Source organism: Bubalus bubalis, chromosome 5 (assembly GCF_019923935.1).
Source record: "Bubalus bubalis isolate 160015118507 breed Murrah chromosome 5, NDDB_SH_1, whole genome shotgun sequence".
NCBI lineage: Eukaryota > Metazoa > Chordata > Mammalia > Artiodactyla > Bovidae > Bubalus > Bubalus bubalis.
The window spans coordinates 31,609,765-31,631,460 of NC_059161.1; the positions used below are offsets into that span (position 1 = coordinate 31,609,765).

Consider the following 21,696-nt stretch of genomic DNA (forward strand, 5'->3'; position numbering starts at 1 on the left):
AAGAGCAGGGTTTGTCACCCAAGAGCCTGGGGCTGTGGATCCACCATCCCAATTCTGGGGGTGGGGCCCAAGCCTTCTGGAACTCAGGACTCTCCTGTCTCCATAGGGGAGGAGAGGAGGCAGTCAGGAGGTCACCCCACAGGAGCCCAGGGTGGTGAGATCACCCATTTCTCTTAAGAATGGGCAGCAGGGGTCCTTCCTGGAATTGCATGGCTTCCCTGAGGACATGCCCACTGCAGCCATCAGCTGGCTGAAGGTGGCCTGGCAGAGCCCAGAATGAGGGCATGGGGAGCCCTCAGCATCCCTCTGGCTTCTTTGCCTCTTTTACAAGGACTAGGAAACACCTGCCTCCCACCTCCACTCACTGTTGTTTTGTAGTATGTGTGCATGTGTCTGTGTATGAACATGTGTGTCTGTGTTTGTGTGCATGTGTCTCTGTGCATGTGCCTGAGCACATGTGTGTGCGTGCACACATGTATGCATGTGTGTACACGTGTACACGTGTCTATGCGTGCATGTGTGTCGGTGCATGTGTCTCTGTGTGCAAGTGTGCACAAGTGTGTGTGTGTCCATGCGTGCATGTGTATCTGTATGTGTGCATGTGTCTGTGTGTGACGTCCCCGAAGGGCAAGGACTTTGACTCCCAGGATGGTATTGTCTTTAGTCAGCAGCCAGGGGCTGCTATTCTGTAAAGCATCTCTCACCCCAGGGATTCCTCCTCAGACTTACTGCCATGCTAATGTCTGTCCCTGCGGCCCTGGCAAATGGGGAGATCTCTGCAATGACGTTTCCTAAGCTTGTGTTTTGTGAAACTGTATCAGTCTCCTAGGCTGCTGAAAACAAATTGCTACAAATTCAGCCACTTAAAACAACATGCATCTGTTTTCCTACAAGTTCTGGAGGTTAGATGGCTGAGGTCAGTCTTACTGGCCTAAAGTCCAGGCACTGGCAGGGCTGATTTCTTCTGCCGGCTCCAGGGGAGAACCTGTTTCTTGCCTTTCAGGGCTTCTAGAGGTGCCTACGCTCCTTGGGGCGCGGCTCCAGCCTCCCTCTGCAAAGCCACGTCCAGGCACCTTCCCTCCACCCCAACCTCCTGCCTCCCTGTGAGGACCATTGTTGTTACACTGGGTCCACCCAGATAACCTAGGGCTGCCACCTCCAGGTCCTTAATCCCACTTGCAATGTCCCTCTGGCCATGTCTACCAGGAGCTGGGCTGGGCTTTCTGTGCTGCTGCCCGCACTGGGGGAGGGAAGGGACACTATGTGGACACAGATTAATGTCCCAAATCTGTGTTCTCCTCAAAGTCCTTCTGTGTCCTCTTCAAAGTTCTTTGGACCAGCAGTTAAAAATTGGGCCTGGAAATTCAGAATGTGGTACTGTGGCCACATATTACATTGAATTATCTGAATTTATTCTGTGTGTGTGTGTGCATGTGCCTGCACGTGCATATGTGTGTTGGTAGGACAGAAAGAGCTGAATATCAGCACTTTTGAAATAGGTGTTGAAATAGGTGGATCCTTATCTGTTAGAAGCACCTGCTGCTGTATTAAGGGCTTCCCTGGTAGCTCATATGATAAACAGTCTACTTGCAATGCAGGAGACCCAGGTTCAATCCCTGGGTCAGGAAGATCCTCTGGAGAAGGAAATGGCAACTCATTCCAGTATTCTTGCCTGGAAAATCCCATGGAAGTGTTGTAGGAAGTGGGGAGGCCCCCCTTCAGGGCCCCAAGAGCGGGCCCTTGTCTAACACTCAGAAAAGAATTGTCCGAGGAGACACGTGCTGACAAAGCAAGAGATTTTATTGGGAAAGGGCACCCGGGTGGAGAGCAGTAGGGTAAGGGAACCCAGGAGAACAGCTCTGCCACGTGGCTCGAAGTCTTGGGTTTTATGGTGATGGGATTAGCTTCTGGGTGGTCTTTGGCCAGTCATTCTAATTCTGTCTTTCCCGGTGGCGCACGCATCCCTCAGCCAAGATAGATGCTAGCGAGAGGGATTCTGGGAGGTGGACGGACACGCGGTGTCTCCTTTAGACCTTTCCCGAACTCTTCCGGTTGGTGGTGGCTTATCAGTTCCGTATTCCTTACCAGGATCTGCTGTCATGTGAAAGGTTACTAGAGAGCCTGGCCAGGGTGGGCGGTTTCAGTCAGTGTGCTTCCCCTAACATAAGGAGGAACCTGGCGGGCTGCAGTCCATGGGGTCGCAAAGAGTAGGACACAACTGAGTGACCGACAGGTGAAACAATATAATTTGTAGAATAGGCTATGGCTGAGGGTGGACCGATGTTGAGACCGGGGGACAGATCCATGGGTTCACTGTGCCACTCTCTCTGCTTCTGAGTGTGTTTGGAAATTTCGACCAAGAGGAGTAGAATAAAAACCCACAAGCACAAACACAAACGGAGTCAGTGGCTCCGATCCTGCTCCCCGGCCCCTAGTTCTGCTTCCCGCCAGGTGGGGCTGTTGTTGGGTCCCTTGCAGAGGGCAATGAGTCCACTAGAGCAGGGGGCACATGCTGGCCACAGGCCCCAGGGCTCCAGGCCATGCTCCGCCCCGTCTGCCCCAAGGCTCCAGGCGGCCACGCTGCTTCCTCCGCTCCAATGTCATCGCCTAGGCGACCAGGACGCTGCCGCCACCGCCGGCCTGCCCAGCCACGAGCTGTGGGCCTTCCGGCTGCCTCCCCTCTGCACGGACCCTCCAGGGCCCAGGCTCCGCCAAGGTAGGCTTGGCTCGGGCTGGCCCTCCTTGTTCAGTTACCGGTTGGGGCTCTTTGGGGCCACGCCAGGGTACAGAAGCCCCTCCTCACTAGCTCCCCACCTGGTGCTTGGGAACTGGGTACCCTGGGGGCGGGGGTGGCAGACGGGCCAGTGCGAGGAGGCCATGCCTGTGGTTCCCCTGATGGGCTCAGCCACTGTTGTGTGGCACTGCCATCTGCCCCCAGGGGGGTGGCAGGGCAATTTGCATGGCCCCGGCAGTTGGGGGAGGGACAGAAGTCACTCTAGTGCCACCGCCTCCACGCCTTGGGTCCACCAGGAACTCTCTCCATGTTCTGCCGCGGAGGCCTGGAGTGGCTTGCCCAGTCCCAGCCCCAGCCACATGGCCAGGCTTGTCCCGCTGGGGGCCACCATTCCTCAGCCCCATAGGGCCAGGCCAGTGCCGGTTTTCCCTGGTCTCCCCCACCCACCCCGGCTGCCTCGCAGGCATCACCAAGACCCAGGCAGCAGGATAGCTTCCTGTGCTGCCTGCCGGGCACTGTGGTACCACCTGCGCTTCAGGGGTGCCTCTGAAGTTGCACTCTTGAGTGGAGGGGCTGGGGTGGGGGATTCACCACGATGAAAGCAGAGCATGTGTGTGTGCAGGTGTGTATACACGTGTGCATGTGCATTGGTGGCGGTGGCCCAGTGGTGAAGAATCTGCCTGCAATGCAGGAAACACACGTTCAATCTCTGGGTTGGAAAGATTCCTTGGAGGAGGAAATGGCAGCCCACTCCGGTATTCTTGCCTGGACAATTCCATGGATAGAGGAGCCTGGTGGGCTACAATCCATGGGGTCGCAAAGAGTCGGACACAACTGAGCGGCTAAACACACCAAACACAGACATGTGTGTTGATGGTGCTGGTGGGGTGTATAGGCCCCAGTGGCTGGCTCTCCACCCCACGTGCTGCCATCAGGAAGCAGATTCTGAAGCCTGAGTGGAACGAGGAGTGAGGGCTTAACTGCAAGACAGCCAATAGCAGATTTACAAATGGCTCAGTGGTCAGACAGGAGCACTGAGTGTGCACCCTGAGATGCCCCAGGAATCCTGCTAGACACCCCTGTGTAGGTCAGCCCTGCATGGTGGGTGTGATGTCCCCATTCTACAGATGAAAAGACAGGGCCCCAAACTACACGCAACTGGTAGGTGGTTGAAGGCGCCCGAGTGCAGCTGGTTGAGGGGCTGAACTCAGAAGTGAATTAGCCCATTGTGGATCAGTGTGGAAGGGGGTCCCAGGACAGGATACGTGTCCTCACCCCTTCTGCACCCTCCTGCATTCCTGTGGTCCATATCCCCACCTCACTGGACTCAGCCAATCCCTGCCTCTCTGACCACCAGCCTCTAGGTTCACCAAACCCACGATGTGCCCCCGGGTGGCCTTCCCCACCAGAATCCCCCTTCATCCCTCTGAGAGCCAAACCCCCTCCTTGTTCTCTGAGTCCCACAGCTGCAGGTCGACAACCCTCCCTGTAACCAAGGCCTCTGGGCCCCCTGTCCCCTCTCCAGCCCGCCTGGAAACTCCTGCCTCCCCTGACCTGATGGGTCATTAGGGCCTGTCCTTGGCCGAGCTCCACCTGGCTGGTGCCCCTTCTCCACCCTCAGTCAGCTGGTGAGACCAAAAATGACAACGCACAGGGACCTTCATCTCCCCTTGGGCTGACCCCAGGCCTGTCCGTGCCCCTTCTGCGCACCCTTCACACTGTGGGGGGAAGGCTGGTTCTCTTGTCTGCCCCTCAAGAGAGCAGGTCCCCTGGAGGGTGGGGCTGCCTGGTGGGAAGGGATTGGATGGATCCTAACCAGAGTTGGGCTCAAACCCAGCTTCTGAGTGAGTGGCCCTGGGCAAGCGGTCTGCTCTCTGTGCTTCTGTAGGAACATCTGGAAAGTGGGGTGCAGCAGTGCCTTGATCTTGTGAAGACTGAGATCAAGAAATGCAGAGGCTTCTAGGCTGGGGTTGGCACTGAGGGAGGGCACATCATTATCAGACAGAGACCCCCAGGGCCAGGGGGTGGGTTGGGGGCACCTTGGAGATGTGGGGGCAGGGAGGCAGGTGGGACAGAAGGGCTGATGATGAGTGTTCCTGGAGTGAGTGAGGCATGGAGGGACCAGTGTTGTGACACCTTGGATGACGTTATGTCAGATGTCAGCTAACTTCAGAGACAGAAAGCAGAATTCATGAGTCAATTGGAGCTCTCGAACTAGATCAGAGCCTCGATGGCTGGGGGCGGCGGGGTGGGTGGAGAGCTGAGTGGGGATGGGTAGAGGTAGAAATTAGTGGGGATGGTAGAAATTAGTACATCCTGAGCCCATAGCGAGGAGCCCAGGGTGAGAGTCAAGGAGTCTGTGCAGGGGGGAGCACAGATGATGTTTCCCTTCAAGGAGTGTGGAGGTGTCCAGAGGAGGGTGGTCAGGTGGTTTGGGAATGACCACGTGGGGCAGAATTGAAGAGCATGAATGCTCGCTCGGGGAAGAGAAGATTCTGGAGGACAGAACCTGGCACACTGGCGTGTAGAGGTGGGACCCCGGGAGGGGTGGCTTGGAGGAGAAAGACAGAAACAGCAGGAGTGCCTGGCAGACTGGAAGGTGAGAGCATTGCCGAAAGTGGGGTCTGGCTGCTCGTCACTCAAAAACCAAAAGGAGGCAAGCCTGGTGCAAAGGAAAGTCTGCTTTTTTTCCGGAGGCTGGCAGCAGAGTTGAGGGGGTGGTGGGCAGACTCCCGTCCAAAGGCTGACTCCCTCCCACTGAGTATCGGGGCAAGAGCTATTATAGGTGGAGGGAGGGGGCAACATGAGGAACAGCAGTCAGCTCTGACAGTGATCTTCAAATTGATCACACAGTGGTGATCAATGACATCAGTGTCATTTTGATTAAGTACAGTTAGTCTTCAGTTCCAGGGTCAGTTTGTTTCCATTTCTTGAGGCCAGTTCTGTTTTTTTTGTTTTGGCATACATCTTAGTTTCCCCTAGGGATCCAGCCCGCACCCCCTGCAATAAAAGTGCAGAGTCCTAACCGCTGGACCGCTGGGGAATTCCCTGAGGCCAGTTCTCAGAAGAGTGGCAGCTTATGTCATGGCTACAGTCTGGTCTTCGTGTTGTTGACTTCTTCCACCTGGTGGGGGTACAGAGGTGGGGTGCATGAGCCTACATCCGGCCACTGGGGGGCCATCAGATGAGGCAGGAGCAGGGAGCCTGGCTAAAAGGCTGCTGTGCTTATGGGGCAGTGGTGAGGGGATCTGGGCTGGGGTGGCCCCGTCAGGGGGAGCGCTGGATTCCAGATCCATGTGAAGGCACGGTTGGAGGTGGGCAGTGGGATGGAGGGCCCAGGATGCGCCCAGCTGCCGTCCACTCCCAGCCACCTCGGCTCTCATGTGGGCCACGCCACGACCGAGAGCTCAGACACCTGCTCTGCTTGAAGCATCTCATCCGTCCTCTCCAGCCTCGTGAGGCTCCCAGCCCTGCAGCCACCCCGCCTCCTGGATCTCCTCCCTGTCCTCTCTTCTATCTGAACCTTCCTCACCGACACTCTTGCTTCTGCTCCCACTCTTCTCTCCCAGCCCCCCGACAGGTGGCTGGATGCTGCCATGGAAGCCCCCTTGGCGGTGGTGCAGTTAGGCTTGGGGCACCATTCCAGCTGCCCTTGACCTGTCCCTTCTTAGACCCAGGACCCCCCCACCAGTGTGAGGTCATTCCCTCTGCCCCCTGCACTGTGCCTTCTTAGAGAAAACTTCTCCCCACCAGTGCCTGTGCCTCTGACACCCCACCACCCCCACCTACAAACTTGCCTGCCCCCGTTCTCCAGGCTGGGCAGGAACCGAGACTTCTCCATTGGTCCTCTGCCCCTGGGGTCCAGCCTTTGAAGCCCAAGCTGGAATCCATTGCTTGCCTCCAGCGGGTGGGTTGTCCGTTACCCTGGGATGGCACATCAGCTTTCTGCTGCCCTGGGGTGCTGGGTCCCATCCATTGCTCTGCAAGTGCCTTGTTTTTAGAGAGACAAGTGAAGAGAGGGCCCTGTAAGCGAACCAGGGACAGGTCAGCGGCCAGACCTGGCCTCTGCCTGGGACCAGAGAAGGTTTTTTCCTCCCCGTCTGCTGCTACTCTAATCCTCAGGACCCGCTGGTCCATTACAGCTCGCTCCGGGATCTCGAGCTCTTCATCCGTGCCTGTATCAGAGCCCTGCTGAGTACTCAGGCTCTTCCTACGCAGCACAGGAAGCAGGCTCAGAATGGGCAAGACACCTGTCTGGGGTCACACAGCTGCCGAGCAGAGCGGCAGAGGGGGGCTAAGTGGACAGAGGAGGCCGGGGGCCAGGAGTGTGGTAGGCAGTGTAGAGCTACAGAGCAGAAAGCCAGGGGACAGGGACTGTGTGTCCTGGTCTGACCTGCACATGCTGGGATGGGAGGAAAACCATGGGCAGGTCAGTGGAGGGTGGGGGCGGGGGGGAGGCCCGGATGTGGGTAGGGCCTCGGCATGAGGGTGAAGAAAGAGGGGTGGGCGAGGGACTTCCCAGTAGCGTGCTGGTGGGGCTGTGTGGGTGGGAATGCAGGCTGGGGAGGGAGTTGGGCCTCCTTTGCTCCCCTCCTAGAGAGGCCAGGCTGAGGGCAAGGTCAAGAGCCAGCTGACTGGGTTGGAGCTGTGACCAGCTGTGTGCCCTTGGGTGAGTGACCTGACCTCTCTGCACGTTTCCACGTCAGTGCACGGGCCTGCTGGGACATGGCGGGGCTCAGCCATCCTCTGGCGTTTCTTTCTTTCTTTGGCTGCAAGAGTTTGTCCACCAGGAAGCTGGTCATGGCAGCCTCTCTGGTGGAGCGGGGGTGGGGTGCCCCTGGGTCCCCGACACTCAGCTTGGCCGAGCACCTCTCCCAGCAGAGGTCTGGGTGACGCCAGAGCCGCGCAGCCCTGGAGGATCTGGTCGGCCATTTCCTTCCAGAAGTGCGTGAGGCTCACGTGGTCAGAGGGCTGCTGCCCAGCTCCCGGCCTCACGTGGGTACTAAGCCAACCGTTAGATTCAAACAGAAACTGCTGGGCAACCTCAGGGTGCTCCAGGCTGGCCCAGGTGCGGAGGGAGGCCATCCTGCCCCTGGCACCAGCAAAAGTAAGAGGCCCGCGGGATGAGAGGCGGCGGGGCTGGGGGATTCCCGGGCCGCTCCCAGGCTCGGCCTCCCCCGCCTGCCTGGGGCCCCAGCCCAGGAGGGAGAGAGGGCGGCTTAATCGGGCAGCTCCAGCTGTTTTCATATTTCACAAGCGCACCCTGCCCCAGGGTGGGGAGGCTAAATTTGTCTCATCAGCAGCACTGGGCTCCCCCCGAGCGGAGCCAAGAGGGAGCAGGGAGCCACCCCAGGGTGATGGAGCCGTGGCAATGCCCTCCTCCCTGGCCCTGCAGGCCCCATCTTTCTCCACAGGAGGCCCAGGTGCCACCCTGGCCAGCCCCGGCCGAGGGTCCTGTCTTGTCCTGACCGCACCCCACCCCCTGCTGGGCCAGCGGGGACAGAGGCTATCCAGCCTCCTGTGGCCACGTGGCCCGGTGCGGGCGGGAGGGGCAGGTGAAGATGGCCGCTGCCCATGCTCCCTGAGGGCGACACGCTTCCGGCCACCATTCCAGGTGGGACCCCTGTCCTGGCCCCACAGGCCAAGGGCAGCCCGTTCCGGGGTGGGTGGCTGGGTCTACAGGAGCCCCTCAGCTCCGAGGGCCCAGGAGGCTGGGCACTGGGTGTCCTTCAGGAATTCTGTTGGGCTGCTGCCCAGGGACAGCGCCATGTCACCGCAGGGCCTCCTGTGTGATGGCTGCCTGACCCCTCTGCCCGGGTAGGGGGACTTGTGGGCGCTGGGATGTTCTGGGGTTCCCTCAAGACAAGCCACAGGGTATTGGAAGGGGCTGGGAAGGCCCCTGGGATCCCTCCTGTGATGGTGTAGGTTTATCTGCCCCTTAGATTTCAGTCCATCTACGTTTATGGAAATAACCAGGGAAAGAGCCACAAGAAGAACCAGTGTGTGACTGAGGACAACTGGGATGGATTGTTTTGGGGAGGGGACAGGGTAGGGTTCTTTGGGTCTTTTCTCTCTAAAGTGACTGGGCCGCACCCATTCCCTGAACGCTGTGGGGGAGGGCATGTGCTCCAGTTGTCCCTCCCTGTGCCCAGGCCAAGTGTCCACACCCACCATAGGCGGGTGGGGGCCCCCTCTATGAATGGGGTGTCCCTTCCAAAGGGTCACAGGGGCCCCAGTTTATGGGCCTTGGTTCTGGAGCCCTGGGCAGGGACGGGTGGAGGGAGAGGAAAGGAGAAGCCCAAGGCCTTGAAGTCCTGCCGACCAGCGAGGCTGCTGTCTGGGCCGCACAGGGCTGTGTGTGCTCTGCCACCAGCCGGGTGATGGGGGCAGGATAAGGCGCATTCTGATCCGGAGTCAGGGAAGTCAGCAGCTTCTTGGAGGAGGCGAGGCAAGGCCTGGCCTGGCAGGACGAGGGTTGGGTAGGGAGTGGACAGGGGACCAGAGCTGAACGTGGAGGCAGCCCTGGCTGGGGTGCATGGGGACGGGGCTGGGAGCCCAGGGCAGGCTGTCACTCTCACTGGGATCTTGGAGGATGAGGTCAGAGGGTTGAGCTCCTGAAGGAAGAGTTAGCCCCCTAGGGCCTCCAGCTTCCACCAGCCTGGGACAGGCTGTGTGCCTGGGGCAAAGCCCTCAGGTGTTTTTGGGTGGGGAACAGGGTGGGGTTCTTTGGGTCTTTCCCACCTGGGCTGCAGCTGGGACCCTTGGTAGCTTGGGGCACGTTTTTTGGGCCTCTGAGACCTGCCCGGGGGTGGCGGTGTGGGAGCCTGCTGGCCCCGGCAGCAGCTGGCTGGCTTCTCCCCTGCAGCACTGGGCCTCTGGGCTGGAACCTTTTCTGCTGGGGGGCACTGCAGGATGTGGGGCCACGTCCCCTCCCCCAGGTGGCTCTCAGAGACCTCGGGGAGTCCCCAAATGAAGTTGTTAGGACGTGGGGCTGTGTCTCCACTCAAGCCTGGGTTGAGGTCTCTGGGCCACCAGCCCCCACCCCTCAGAATCACAAATATTCGCTGGAAATTCCTTGAGGTGAAGTGGTTTTGGGGGCCACAGCCCACAGTCGGGGGTGTCTGAGCATCGGGCCAGCTGCCGTGAGAACGGGCTACACTCTGCCCTTTTCACGCTGCCGTGACTGCAGCTTCCCCTGGCCGGGTGCTCAGGGATTCCTTGAGTCCAGCCCCTACCCACGCCGTTCCCCACCCTCTCACGTCCATGTCTCCAACCTTGAGCAGGACTGGACTCCTCTCGTTGTGACAGGATGCACTTCCTTTCCAGAGAAACTTCAACTTGATGGCAAAGCAGAGCTGCACAGCATGCTTTTGTGCCCTGTCGCATCATTGCTACCACCTGGGGGATATCATCGGAAGTTGGTCTCTCCCCCCTACATGCGATTTTTAACATAATTTGCATCATTTGCAAAAGCAGTTTCCATTGTGAGCACATTTCCAGATTTGCAGAGTGTGTCGGGGAAATTGGATTTAATTTGCAGGAAGTGGTTTTAGAATTGCTTTCTTTCTCTCATGCCTGCGAACCTTGGCCACCTTGGCCGAAATGCTGCTAGTGGGTAAAGGGAAGAGATCATCCCTGCCCAGGGGAGAGGGTGCGGTGCCCATTGAGCCCAGGGGGTTCTGGCGGGGTGGGCAGATGGCCTGAGGCCAGGCATCAGTGTTGCCTCTTCCTCACGCCCCAGCTCCTGCCTGGGTGGTGGGTGGTCCCCAACACCTGTAGATACTAGGTCGGCAGCTCCGTCACATGTAGCCCAGTGCAGCCAGCTCTTCTGAGTTTTCCAGGGATGTTGGAGATATGGGTGCTGCGTGACTTCCTGGGTAGAGTACCCCCGGATCCTCTGAGTCAGGCAGGGCAGGTTTCTGGACCCATTTTGCAGGTGGAGAATCAGCGTGGGAGTCACCCTCAGAGATTGGCGCGGCAGTCACCCTCAGAGACTGGCGCCATCTTCGGGTTGGCAACCAAAGGGGTCCCCCCAGTGGGCCAGGTGGGCCTATGTGATGCTTTCCCTTTCGGCAGAGGGGTCTATCCCAGAATCTCTGTGAGTCCCAGGGTGCTGGCTAAAAGTGGACATGGAGCCCTGTGTTTGGGGTGTATTGGGGGCAGATGCAGCAGGATCTGCTGAAGACAGTGGAGTTTGGTGAGCCTGAACCTCCTCTTCCTTCAGTAAGGCTGAACTGTCTAATCTGCAGTCCTGGTGATGAGGGCTGGGGTGGGACCCCTGCAGCCTCCTGCTTCCCCAGAGGGCTGGGCACCTGCAGGTCTATCCTGAGCCAGAGCTGGCCTGCGTGATGGTGCAGGCGCCTCTGACCCCAGCAGCTTGGGGTGAAGCAGGGGGTGTGGTTAGGAAAGATGCTGGTTGTGTTGCCCAGGGTGGGGACTCTCTGTCCCACCTCCTGGCTGTTCTTGGAGGGAAGCAGGTGTATAAGCATGGGGAGGGGGCTTCGGGGAGATTCCCAGTGCTGATGTACTGCCCCAGGTGCTGGGCAGAGGGAGTTGCTGAGAACCAGGACTAGGCTCCGGGAGAGAAACTGTCTTAATTTTCATGTAACTGGCAGAGTGACATATTCCTGACATTCTTGGTGGTGCCGATTTCCCCCCAACATACTACCCCAGGCTCCTTCTCTGAAGTTCAGCATTTCTTTATTGAAGTGAAACTCACACAACATAAAACTAACCCCTTTGCAGCAAGCCTTCCAGTGGTGTTTGGCTCGTTCACAGGGCTGAGCAACCGTCACTCGGTCTATTTCCAGCAGTCACCCCACCCCCCACCCCATCCCACTCCAAACCCGCCCTCAGTCCTTGCAAACCACCAAGCTGCCTTCCGCCTCTGGGGATTCACCTTCCTAGATGTTTCATAAGACACATGACCGCTCACTCAGTGTGAGGTTCTGAGGGCATAGTGATGTAGCTAGTGTGAGAGATCATCCCTTTCATAGAGTGAAACTGCAGCGTGTGGACCTACCAGGGCTTCCCAGGTCGTGCTAGTGGTAAAGAACCCGCCTGCCAATGCGGGAGACGTAAGAGACTCAGGTTCAGTCCCTGGGTCGGGAAGACCCCTGGAGAAGGAAATGGCAACCCACTCCAGTTTTCTTGCCTGATGAATCCCACAGAGAGGAGCCTGGCGGGCTATGGTCCATGGGGTTGCACAGAGTTGGACATGACTGAAGTGACTTAGCACACACACAGGTGGACCTACCAGGACTGTTTATTCATTCATCTGCTGATGCTCCTTGGGGCTATTTCCACATTTCCCCTGTTGTGGGTGCTGTGACCAGAGATAGGATCTTGCTGTCCACTTGCTGTGTGACGTTAGTCAAGGCATTGTCATCTCTGGGCTTAGTTGGGCCATTGGCAAAATAGAGGGGGTGGGACCAAATGTCCTGGGCCAGTTGAGTCTTGAGCTGGCACAGCCTGCCCACACCAAGAGGCCACCCTGACTGATCTCTGCTCACCCAGAAAGGACCACCCATGGTGAGTGGGTGAGGGTGGGTTTCCACCCAGTTTCAGCTTGGCGGCCTGTTCCACGCCTGCTCCAGACAGCGCATTCTGCTTCCTACCAACTCTACCCTGTTCTAAGTTACCTCATGGCCAACTCCAGGCCTTACTGGAGCTGCACTGGGTTTTGGACAGCTTAGCCCAGGATGGGAGTGACCTCCCCAGCACAGGAAGCATGCCAGTGAGCGCTGGCCAGCCCCTTGTAAAAACTCTGTGGATCGTGTGCTAAAGGTTTGAGGTGGAGTGGGCAGGAGGCATGACTAAGTTACTTTCCAGCTCTGAGAAGGCCACTTGTTATCCCTGCACTTTCAGCTGTGCTGTGTGACCTTGGCAGGTCATATAACCTCTCTGAGCCCCATCTTCTGAGAGGGAGTGGAACCGTCTCCGAGCCTGCTGGGGAGTTGATTTGTGGCTGGCACTTTCCAAGCCACTTGTTCCGGCCGCCTTCACTTGGCCGCACCTTAACCTCCCCCGCCCAGCCCCTCCCAGCTCGTGCCACTGCCCCAGGGATGGTGGCCTGGCACGTGGCAGCCCCAGGAACATGCCACAGGCCTCAATCAGGGCCCACTGCCTGGGGACAGACAAAGCAACAGATTGCGGGCCCCACCCTTCCTCCCCCGACGGCTGTGGGCAGGTCCAGGCCTGCCCGCTTGGGCACTGCCAGGAGATGGCCGAGCTGACTCCTGTGGCCCCTTGCCAAGGACCTGGAGGCCAGCCCAGGGGAGACGTCGCCTGGGCCTCGGTGGGGGCAGTGGGCAGAGTGGGCTCTGGTTTCCCTGCCCCTCCCTCCCTGAAGAACAGGGATCCCAGATGTGCCTGGCGTGGCCACTGCCGTGGTGACAGGGCTGCTTTGGGTGTGACTGGGGCATGGGGACTCAGGAGGGGTGGTGGTGGGGACAAAGGCCAGCAGACAGGGGGCTGGGGCCCTGAGCCCTTGGCATCTCCTGTGAAGGGAGGCCATTCATGCCGTGACCCCCCTCCAGTGACAGAGCAGATTCTCCACCTCGGCCTTGGTGGCTGCCTCACCGGGTTGGCATTGCTGTTGCGTCCAGGCTGCCAGCAAGGATCCCACCGCAGAGGTGAAAGACTGCCCAGCCCTGCAGCAGTTGGGCACAGCCAGGCTCCTACCCGGGCCTCGGCTCCAGCCTCGGGTGGGCCCTGCACCTACCCTTTCTTGAGGGGGACACAGGATCTGAGCCGTCACTGGCTGCTGGGGCATCAGGAGCCCTGAAACCTGGCTTGAGTCTCCCCCACAGGCTAAACCTAGAGACACAGTTCATCATAATAATGACCACTCGTGTTCCAGTGTAACTATGACCCAGACACAGCAGAGACTTTATCTTCATGTTTTGTTTTTATTTTTTAATTTAGTTTTTATTGAAGTATAGTTGATCTATACTTCCCTGGTAGCTCAGAGGGTAAAGAACCCACCTGCAATGCTGGCGACCTGGCTTCGATCCCTGGGTTGGGAAGATCCCCTTGAGGAGGGCCACTCCGGTTTTCTTGCCTGGAGAATCCCCATGGACAGAGGAGCCTGGTGGGCTACAGTGCATGGGGTCGCAAAGAGTTGGTCATGACTGAGTGATTAAGCACACAGCACGTAGTTGATCTACAATATTGAGTTAATTCCTGGTGTACAGCAGAGTGACTCAGTTATACACATATATACATTCTTTTTAATATTATTGTCTGCTACAGTTTGGAGAAGACAATGGCACCCCACTCCAGTACTCTTGCCTGGAAAATCCCATGTTTGGAGGAGCCTGATAGGCTCCAGTCCATGGGGTCGCTAAGAGTCGGACGCAACTGAGCGACTTCACATTCACTTTTCACTTTTCACTTTCATGCATTGGAGAAGGAAATGGCAACCCACTCCAGTGTTCTTGCCTGGAAAATCCCAGGGACAGGGGAGCCTGATGGGCTGCTGTCTACGGGGTCACACAGAGTCGGACACAACTGAAGCCACTTAGGAGCAGCAGCAGCAGCTGCTGCTACCGTTTATCACAGAATATTAGTATAGTTCCCTGTGCTGTACAGTAGGACTTTGTTGTCCATCTATTTTAGATACAATGGTTTACATCTACTAACCCTAAACTCCCCGTCCCTCTCCACCTTGGTAGTCACATGTCTGCTCTCTACGTGTGTGAGTCCGTTTCTTCTCTCCTCTTTCATTCTTTATTATTATTTTTTATCTGGCTGGGCTGGGTCTCTGTTGCACCGTGGGGCTTCTCTAGATTTTCAGCGTGCAGGCTGAGTAGTTGCAGTGTGTGGACTTAGCTGTGGCCTGTGGGACTTTTGTTTCCCGACCGGGGACTGAACCAGGCCTCCTGCACTGGGATCTCGGAGTCTTAACCACCAAGAAAGTCCCCCATGAGTCTGTTTTGTAGACAAGTTTATAACTTATACACGTAACTGATACCCTATGGTATTTGTCTTTCTCTTTCTGACTCACTTCACTTAGTACGATCATCTGGCTGAGACTTGAAATCAGTGCTCCCAAGGGGCCCTGCAGCAGCCCCATGAGGGGGCGCTGCCATCATCCCCGCTTCACAGTTGATGGCTCTGAGAAGGTCTGAGGCTAGGCTGCCCCCACCCTTGGGTCTTGATTTCCACCCCCAGAAAGGGTAGGATGAAAGGAGCGGTGGGTGGGGGCCTGCACCCGGCCAGGACCCAAGGGTGTCCCCGAGTGGTCGCCATTGGCCCCCCTGCCACTTGTGCTTGAGGACGCTGGCCAGAGGGCTTGGAGGCGCCCTCCCAACCCACCCTCTTGTTCTTTCCTCTCACAGAGTGAGCTGCCCTCTGCCTGTGCTGGAAGATGTCCCAGTCCACCCAGCCCGCTGCCGCCGATGAGGGGGCCACGTTCCAGCACCTATGGAGTTCTCTGTGAGTGTCGGACCCTGGGCAGGGCGGAGAGGGCTGGGTAGGAGCTGCTGCCCTGGGCTTCCTCCTGGGGTCGCAGGCTCCACAGTCTGGGCTTCTTCCTCTGACCAGCCGTCCAGAGGGCTCGGGGCAGGGAGAGGTCCAGGGGACAGAGCCTGTGGGTGGCCACCTCCCTGGCACTCACACCAGCCCTGGAGAGGCTGGTGGGGCAAGGAAGCTGGGGGTTCTGAGAGCTGAGGTTAGGGGAAGGAGCAGAGGGGCAAGGGGAGGTGTGGGCTGTCCTCACGCTCTGGGTCTGGGCGGTCTGGGCTCACCGCTCCGCTGCCCGCTCTGTCTTCCTCTGTCTAGGGAGCCTGACAGCACCTACTTTGACCTTCCCCAGCCGGGCCAGGGGAATGAGGAAGTGGCGGGTGGTGCGGAGGCCGGCATGGATGTCTTCCACCTGCCGGGCATGACCACATCTGTCATGGTGAGTGGGGCTTCCCTCTGCGGGGCACTCAGGGTGGGGGCGGTGAGTGTGAACTGTCTCGGGAGCCTGCAGAACCAGGAGGCAGGCTCGCAGGTACATAGTTTCCTCTGTGCGCGTGTTAGCACATTTCAGATCACGAAGTAGAAACTGGATCAGCTCCTGTAACTGTCAGTCCAGGGGTACGAAGCTTTTCAGGCCTGGCTGGATCCAGGTGTAGCGAGACCTTCGGGTATGGCTGGATCTAGGTGTATGAATGAATTCAGGCATGGCTGGATCCAGGTGCTCAAACAGCTGCCTCTTGTTCTCTTGCTTTGCCTCCCCCATGGTAGATTTGTTCTTAGGCAGCGTCTCCTCTTATGGTAGAGGCTCCAACAGCAGTACCCTCCCTGTGGGGAAGGACCTTCTTTGCCCAGAATCCAGCGCGCCCATCTCTGAATATGTCATGTGTCTATTCCTGAGCTGTCTCTGTGTCATTGATGACCTGGGTGCCCTGAAGCAGGGTCAGGATGGAGTGGAGTATTTTGGGCTCCCCCACCACAGGCGCTAAGTTATGGGAAAGAGGCCCCCGAAAGGGATGGAGCTGCTGTTTCCAGAGGAGGGAGGCGGGAGGGGGGGTTGCAGGAGCACCCAAGGCCCCGACACCTGCCTGTCTTGCTACATCTCAGGCCCTGCCGTGCTAGGTGGCCCTCTTAGCTGGAGGCAGGGCTGTGGTAGCTGGCCATACTCCTGCCAGGCATTGGGGTTCCAGGAGGTGGGGGGCAGGCAGGACACAAGAAGGGTGTGTAAGGACCCCCAGCCCTGGGGAAGCCTGGCAATGCCCCAGAACCCCCCCACGGTCACCTCCTCTGCATAGTGTCTGCTGGACCTGGGGCTGCTGAGTTCTGTCTGTGGGCTCGCTGCCCAGGGCTCCCTCAGGTGGGCACCTGTCTCAGGAGCTTTGCTAAGAGCATGAGGGAAGCACCTGGCTTGGATCTCAGGTGGCCTCGGACCACAGTGGATGGAAGCAGGGTTCTGGTTGCTGGCCAGAGACTGAGGTCGGGCTGTGGCAGTGAGAGTGCTGAATCCTAACCACTAGACCAGCAGGGACCAGTGGCCAGTGATGAGGCCCTGGCCCGTCAGGTGTGTGGAAATGAATTCCCACAAAGACGGAAAGTAGTGAAAGCAGAAAAGTGCTTACTAGGAGGAAAAGGGTACATGTGAATAGACACAAGGGAGAGTGCTGTGCCCTCATGGAGGTTTGAACCACTTTTATGGGGTGTTTCTTGCGGGTTTCCTGTGGCCAGTCATCATGCTTTACCTGGTCCTGAGTCCATGATTGGGTTATCTCAGGGTCCCCCAGGTGTCTGGGGGCTCAGAAGGTCAGGAATCTGCCCATAATGTGGGAGACCCAGGTTCGATCCCTGGGTCAGGAAGATCCCCTGGAGGAGGGCATGGCAACCCACTCCAATATGTCTGCCTGGAGAATCCCACAAACAGAGGAGCCTGGCAGGTTACGGTCCATGGGGTTGCAAAGAATCGGACATGACTGAGAGACTTTCACTTTCACTTCCTCCCGTGTGTGTGCACATCTTTTAGCCAAGATGGATTCTATCGAAGGGGCCTGTGGGGGGGTTGACATCACTCACTGTGGGGTGACACCCCTTCCCTTTTTGATCTCCAGGGAGCCTTTCTTAGTGTATGTAGTTGGGAACATCTCCTTGACCTCGAGAAAGAGGACTACGTTGTTTTCCGTGTCTTATCTGGGCAGGGCTCAGCTCTGCTCTCTCCTGCTATCTGTTCCCTGGGGACGAAGCCCAGCTGCTCAGCCTCTGTGCTCAGCTCTGCTCTCTGGGGGCTCCATGGACGGCCACCGGCCTCACACAGAGCAGCAATGAGGGCCTTGGGGCACCAGTAGCAGGCCCAGGGCCAGGGCACATGAGGGAGGTGGGGCCAGGAACTCTGGAGGCAGAGCCTGCCTCCTCCCCAGAGACCCCTCCAGGAGTTGGAGCTCTTATCCCAGCACACACGCCTTTGAGAATAGTGGGGGTGGGGGGCTCCAGTCAGGGGACTGAGCCAGGGTGAAAGGGCAGCAGGGGAGGAAGGGTCCCTGTGTTCTTTGTTGTTGTCCGTCTCTGATGCTGAGCTGGCCCAGGGCCCGCTGGCCTGAGTGGGACAGGGGAAGGTACCTGCTCGGATAGTGGCAGCCAGGACGGCTTGGGGGTTTAGGGGGCAGCGAGACCCTGTGACATGGTTGCCTCTGAGGAGCCCCTCAGGCTGGACTGGAGGAATCTGCCTGCCCAGCGCAGCCTCCTGTCTCTACCCAGGAGACTGTTGGGGCAGACACAGCTGTTGTATTCCCATTTTACAGGTGAGGAAACCAAGGCAGATGCTGGGAAAGGGTAGGCCTGTGCTGGGCCAGGTAGTGCCATCTTGTCTGTTCAGACCCTTCCCAGTCGGCCAACACCCCCAGGGGCCAAGGGTCCTGACCTCTCTCTTCCAGGTCCGCCCCTCCTGGACATCTGCATCCTCCATAAATGGGTGGGTCTCAGCCTGTCAGTAGTGATGCTCTGGGTTATAATGCTCACCTGAACCCTACTACCTGCCTTGCAGGGGGTAAGGGGGAGTGGAAAAAGAGAAGACTGGTGGCTTTGCCTGTACTGGGGCCCAGGATGGGGTGCCTAGGGATTGGGTCTCCACTCTTTGCTGGTGAATTTATTATTATTTTATTGGAATGATCTTTTATTATATTTGGCTGCATCAGGTCTTACTTGTGGCACACGGGATCTCTGTGAAGGTGCATGGACTCCCCAGGTGTGGTGCATGGAGTCAGTAGCTGTGGCCCGTGGGCCCAGTAGTTGTGGCCTGAAGGCTCAGTAGTTGTGGTACATGGGCTCAGTAGCTGTGGCCTGTGGGCTCAGTAGCTGTGGCCTGAAGGCTCAGTAGCTGTGGCGTGTGGGCTCAGTAGCTGTGGCCCGTGGGCTCAGTAGTTGTGGCCTGAAGGCTCAATAGCTGTGGCCTGAAGGCTCAGTAGCTGTGGCCCGTGGGCTCAGTAGCTGTGGCCTGTGGGCTCAGTAGCTGTGGCCTGAAGGCTCAGTAGCTGTGGCCCGTGGGCTCAGTAGCTGTGGCCTGTGGGCTCAGTAGCTGTGGCCTGAAGGCTCAGTAGCTGTGGCCCGTGGGCTCAGTAGCTATGGCACGTGGGCTCAGTAGCTATGGCACGTGGGCTCAGTAGCTGTGCGCAGGCTCAGTAGTTGGGGCGCATGGGCTTAGTTGCCCCACGGCATGTGGAATTCTAGTTCCCTGACTAGGGATTGAACCTATGTTCCCTGTGTTGCACCCCAGATTCTTAACCACTGCATCACCAGGGAAGTCCCTTTCCTGGTGAATTTAAAATCCAACAGTGGAATTAAAGCACGGCAGGGAGATGTGGGGTCATTCCAAAACCCATTGTCTGGTCACCCAGGGCTTTCTGAGAGGGGGCTGTCAGGGGTGGGGTGGCTGGGCTCTTGACCCAGTTGTATAGCTGGTGAGGTGTTTGTTGTTGGAGATTCATGTCTTTGAAGTGGGTGCCTCAGCCACCCAAAGCCGTGTTAGGGCTTACATCACAATCAAAAAGCAGACACCCGCCCTCTACACACCTTACGGAGCAACAGGAGCTGCCACTGAACTCTAGGGTGGGAGGACCCCTGAACACGGTCTCCTAAGAGGTCTAGCTCCAGAATTCCATGAGCCCCTCCTCCTAGCTGCCCAGCTCATGCCCTTGAGGGTCAGCGGGCCTGGAAGACCCTGACGACCCAGCATCAGGAAAGGCCAGTTCTAGGGTCCTGTGGGGGTGGGACACCTCTCTCCAGGGAGGATGTCTGATGCTGGCAGGTCTGGGCTGGCTGGAGAGGACTTCCCTCACAGCCATGGGGTAATGAGGATGGGATCCCCCATCTCTGCCAGCAAGAGGACTGAGTCTGGTAGGTAGTAACAGGCCTCTTAGTAAAAGTCCTGCGGGTTCCCAGAGGGCATCTGGGGATACTTGGAACCATGCTGGCCCTGGCTGGGGGCAGGGGTGGGTGAGGGAAGCCAGGCCCCTTTTGAGTGCCTCATCCTGACCCCCGGCGGCCATCCTGAGAGCAGAGACTGGTCTAGGGGCCGGCTTGCAGCCCAGCCTCACCCTCATGCAGCCTGACATCGCTCAGAGGCAAAGATGGGGCTCAGAGATGCAGCTGGACAGCTGACTGCAGAGCCCACTACCAGGCTGCATTGTGGAAGGGCCGATGCCCGAGTTTTCTGGGGGCCTGGAGGGGCCCACAGAGCCCAGGGTGCTGGCAGGGAGCCCCGCAGAGCTGAACTGGGCGCTGTTAAAGTCCAACCTGGAAACCGATCCCTCTGGCCAGAACGCAGCCCCTAGGACAGAGTGCTGCTGAGGGTGGGGACCTGCTGATGCAGGGGTGGGCGGTGTCCTGAGTGCCTCCTCCACCCCCACCCATCTGCATGTCCACACCCTCCATCAGGGAAAGCCTGGGGCTAGGGCAGTGAGTTTAGCCCCCAACTCCAAGTTGGTGACAGGTCAGATGCTCCCCAGGCCAGGCCTCAGGTCACAAGAGAGCAGCTGCTGCACAGCCAAAAGCTTTCATCTCTGCCCGTCCTGCAGTTGTGACTCAGGCTCCGTGTAAAAGCTTGTGCACTTGAGCACATGCACATGTGCATGCGCGCGCGCACACACACACACACACACACACACAGGCCCCCAAGCACTCCCTCTGGCCTCTGGTCTCTGTGACAGTGGGCACCAGCACCCCATCCCCAGGCTCTGGGGCCACCCCCTTCTCTGGGTTGTGGGGCTTGTCCATCAAAAGATGAGGCTTAGGCAGTCCTGGCGTTGGGGGTCCCGGGTCCCAGGGTGGTACCTACTGTGGTTGGGGGCCCTGGCTCTCCACCCGCCTTGGCTGCCCTGGTGAACAGGCTGACTCCTTCCTGCTGGACTAGAGGTTCCTGAGCAGCACCCCGGCTCTATCAGGAGACGGACCACAGGGACCCACGGGTGCCCCACCCACTGCATCAGTGGCCAGTGTTGACAAGCGGGGTGGGCAGGGCCTCACCTGAGGAGCCAGTCTGTCCCAGGATCGACTCCCCCACGTCTCTGAGCCTTGGTGCCCTCACTTGTGGAGCTGGGGTGACGGGCTGCCTGGGGCCCCAGCAGAGGCTCCCCCAGCCCTGTGGGTCCTCCGACCACCCTCCTGCCACGCTGGGCAGCTGAAGAAGCTGAGTCAGGCAGTTAAAGGGGAAGGGCCCCAGTGGGAGCAGTGGGCCCCTAGCCTTGGAGGAGCCCCAGAGCACAGATTCCTGGTGGACACCCGAGGTTGCTTCAGGAAGGGTCCAGGCACCATGGGGCCGAGATATGCAGAGGTTGGCGTCTCGGAGGTCCCATACCACCCCCACATCTTCTTTGCTTGGAGTTATTTGACCCTTTGGGTCTCAGTTTACTTGTCTGTAAAATGGGTCAATGCAGATCTAAACCATCAGGGTTTTAAGGATGACTGCTGGTGCCCAGCCTGTAAGAGGGTGTGACAGACTTCAGATGTGTTGGCAACACCAGGGATGAAGCCCGAATTTGAGAAAGCCATTCTGTCTGGAACCTGGAACAGTGGAGCCAGGGAGGGCCCAGGAGCAGCTGCCCCCAGCCCCAGAGCCTGTGGTGCCTAGGAAGGACCGGTGCCCCAGGCCCACCTTGGGGGCCCTTTGGTGGGGCTCTTGCCCTGGGCAGTGGCCTCCAATTCTAGTCCGTGCAGAACCTGAGTGACTCACCCGAGACATAGGGCTCCACCTTCTCCAAGAGGAGAGAGGGGAGCACCTGGCCTCCTATGGGCTTGAGAGGAGGGCGGCACAGAGGGCATGAGCAGCGAGGTGGCCCCTGGGCCCTGGGCAGGTGCTGTGATGAGGGGAAGCTTGTAGGGTCTCCTCTGGTCCTGAAGGCCCACCCCCAGTCTGTGAGGAGCACGGACAGGATGAAGCCCCCCGTGGTGCATGCCCGTAGGGCCCAGAGCAGGCAGCGGCCATATGCACCCTGTGCCTCGTGTGAGCCTGGGCTTTG

At 58.5% G+C, this 21,696-nt stretch overlaps 1 protein-coding gene across 6 annotated transcripts in view; it reads left to right on the plus strand.

Annotated features, from left to right (window-relative positions):
* The window catches only part of TP73 (tumor protein p73), a 76,804-nt gene that overhangs the window by 13,549 nt on the left and 41,559 nt on the right, over positions 1-21,696 (plus strand). For 3 of the 6 annotated variants that reach the window (XM_044942894.2, XM_044942895.2, XM_044942893.1), the window contains 2 exons: positions 15,076-15,172; positions 15,518-15,638. In XM_044942894.2, the coding sequence (XP_044798829.1) occupies positions 15,105-15,172; positions 15,518-15,638 (189 nt within the window). In that variant the 5' untranslated portion in view covers positions 15,076-15,104. Of the gene's footprint in view, positions 1-2,603; positions 2,717-7,290; positions 7,404-8,213; positions 8,349-15,075; positions 15,173-15,517; positions 15,639-21,696 lie in introns of those variants that run through there. The other 3 variants (XM_044942896.2, XM_044942898.1, XM_044942897.1) reach the window with 3 other exon arrangements.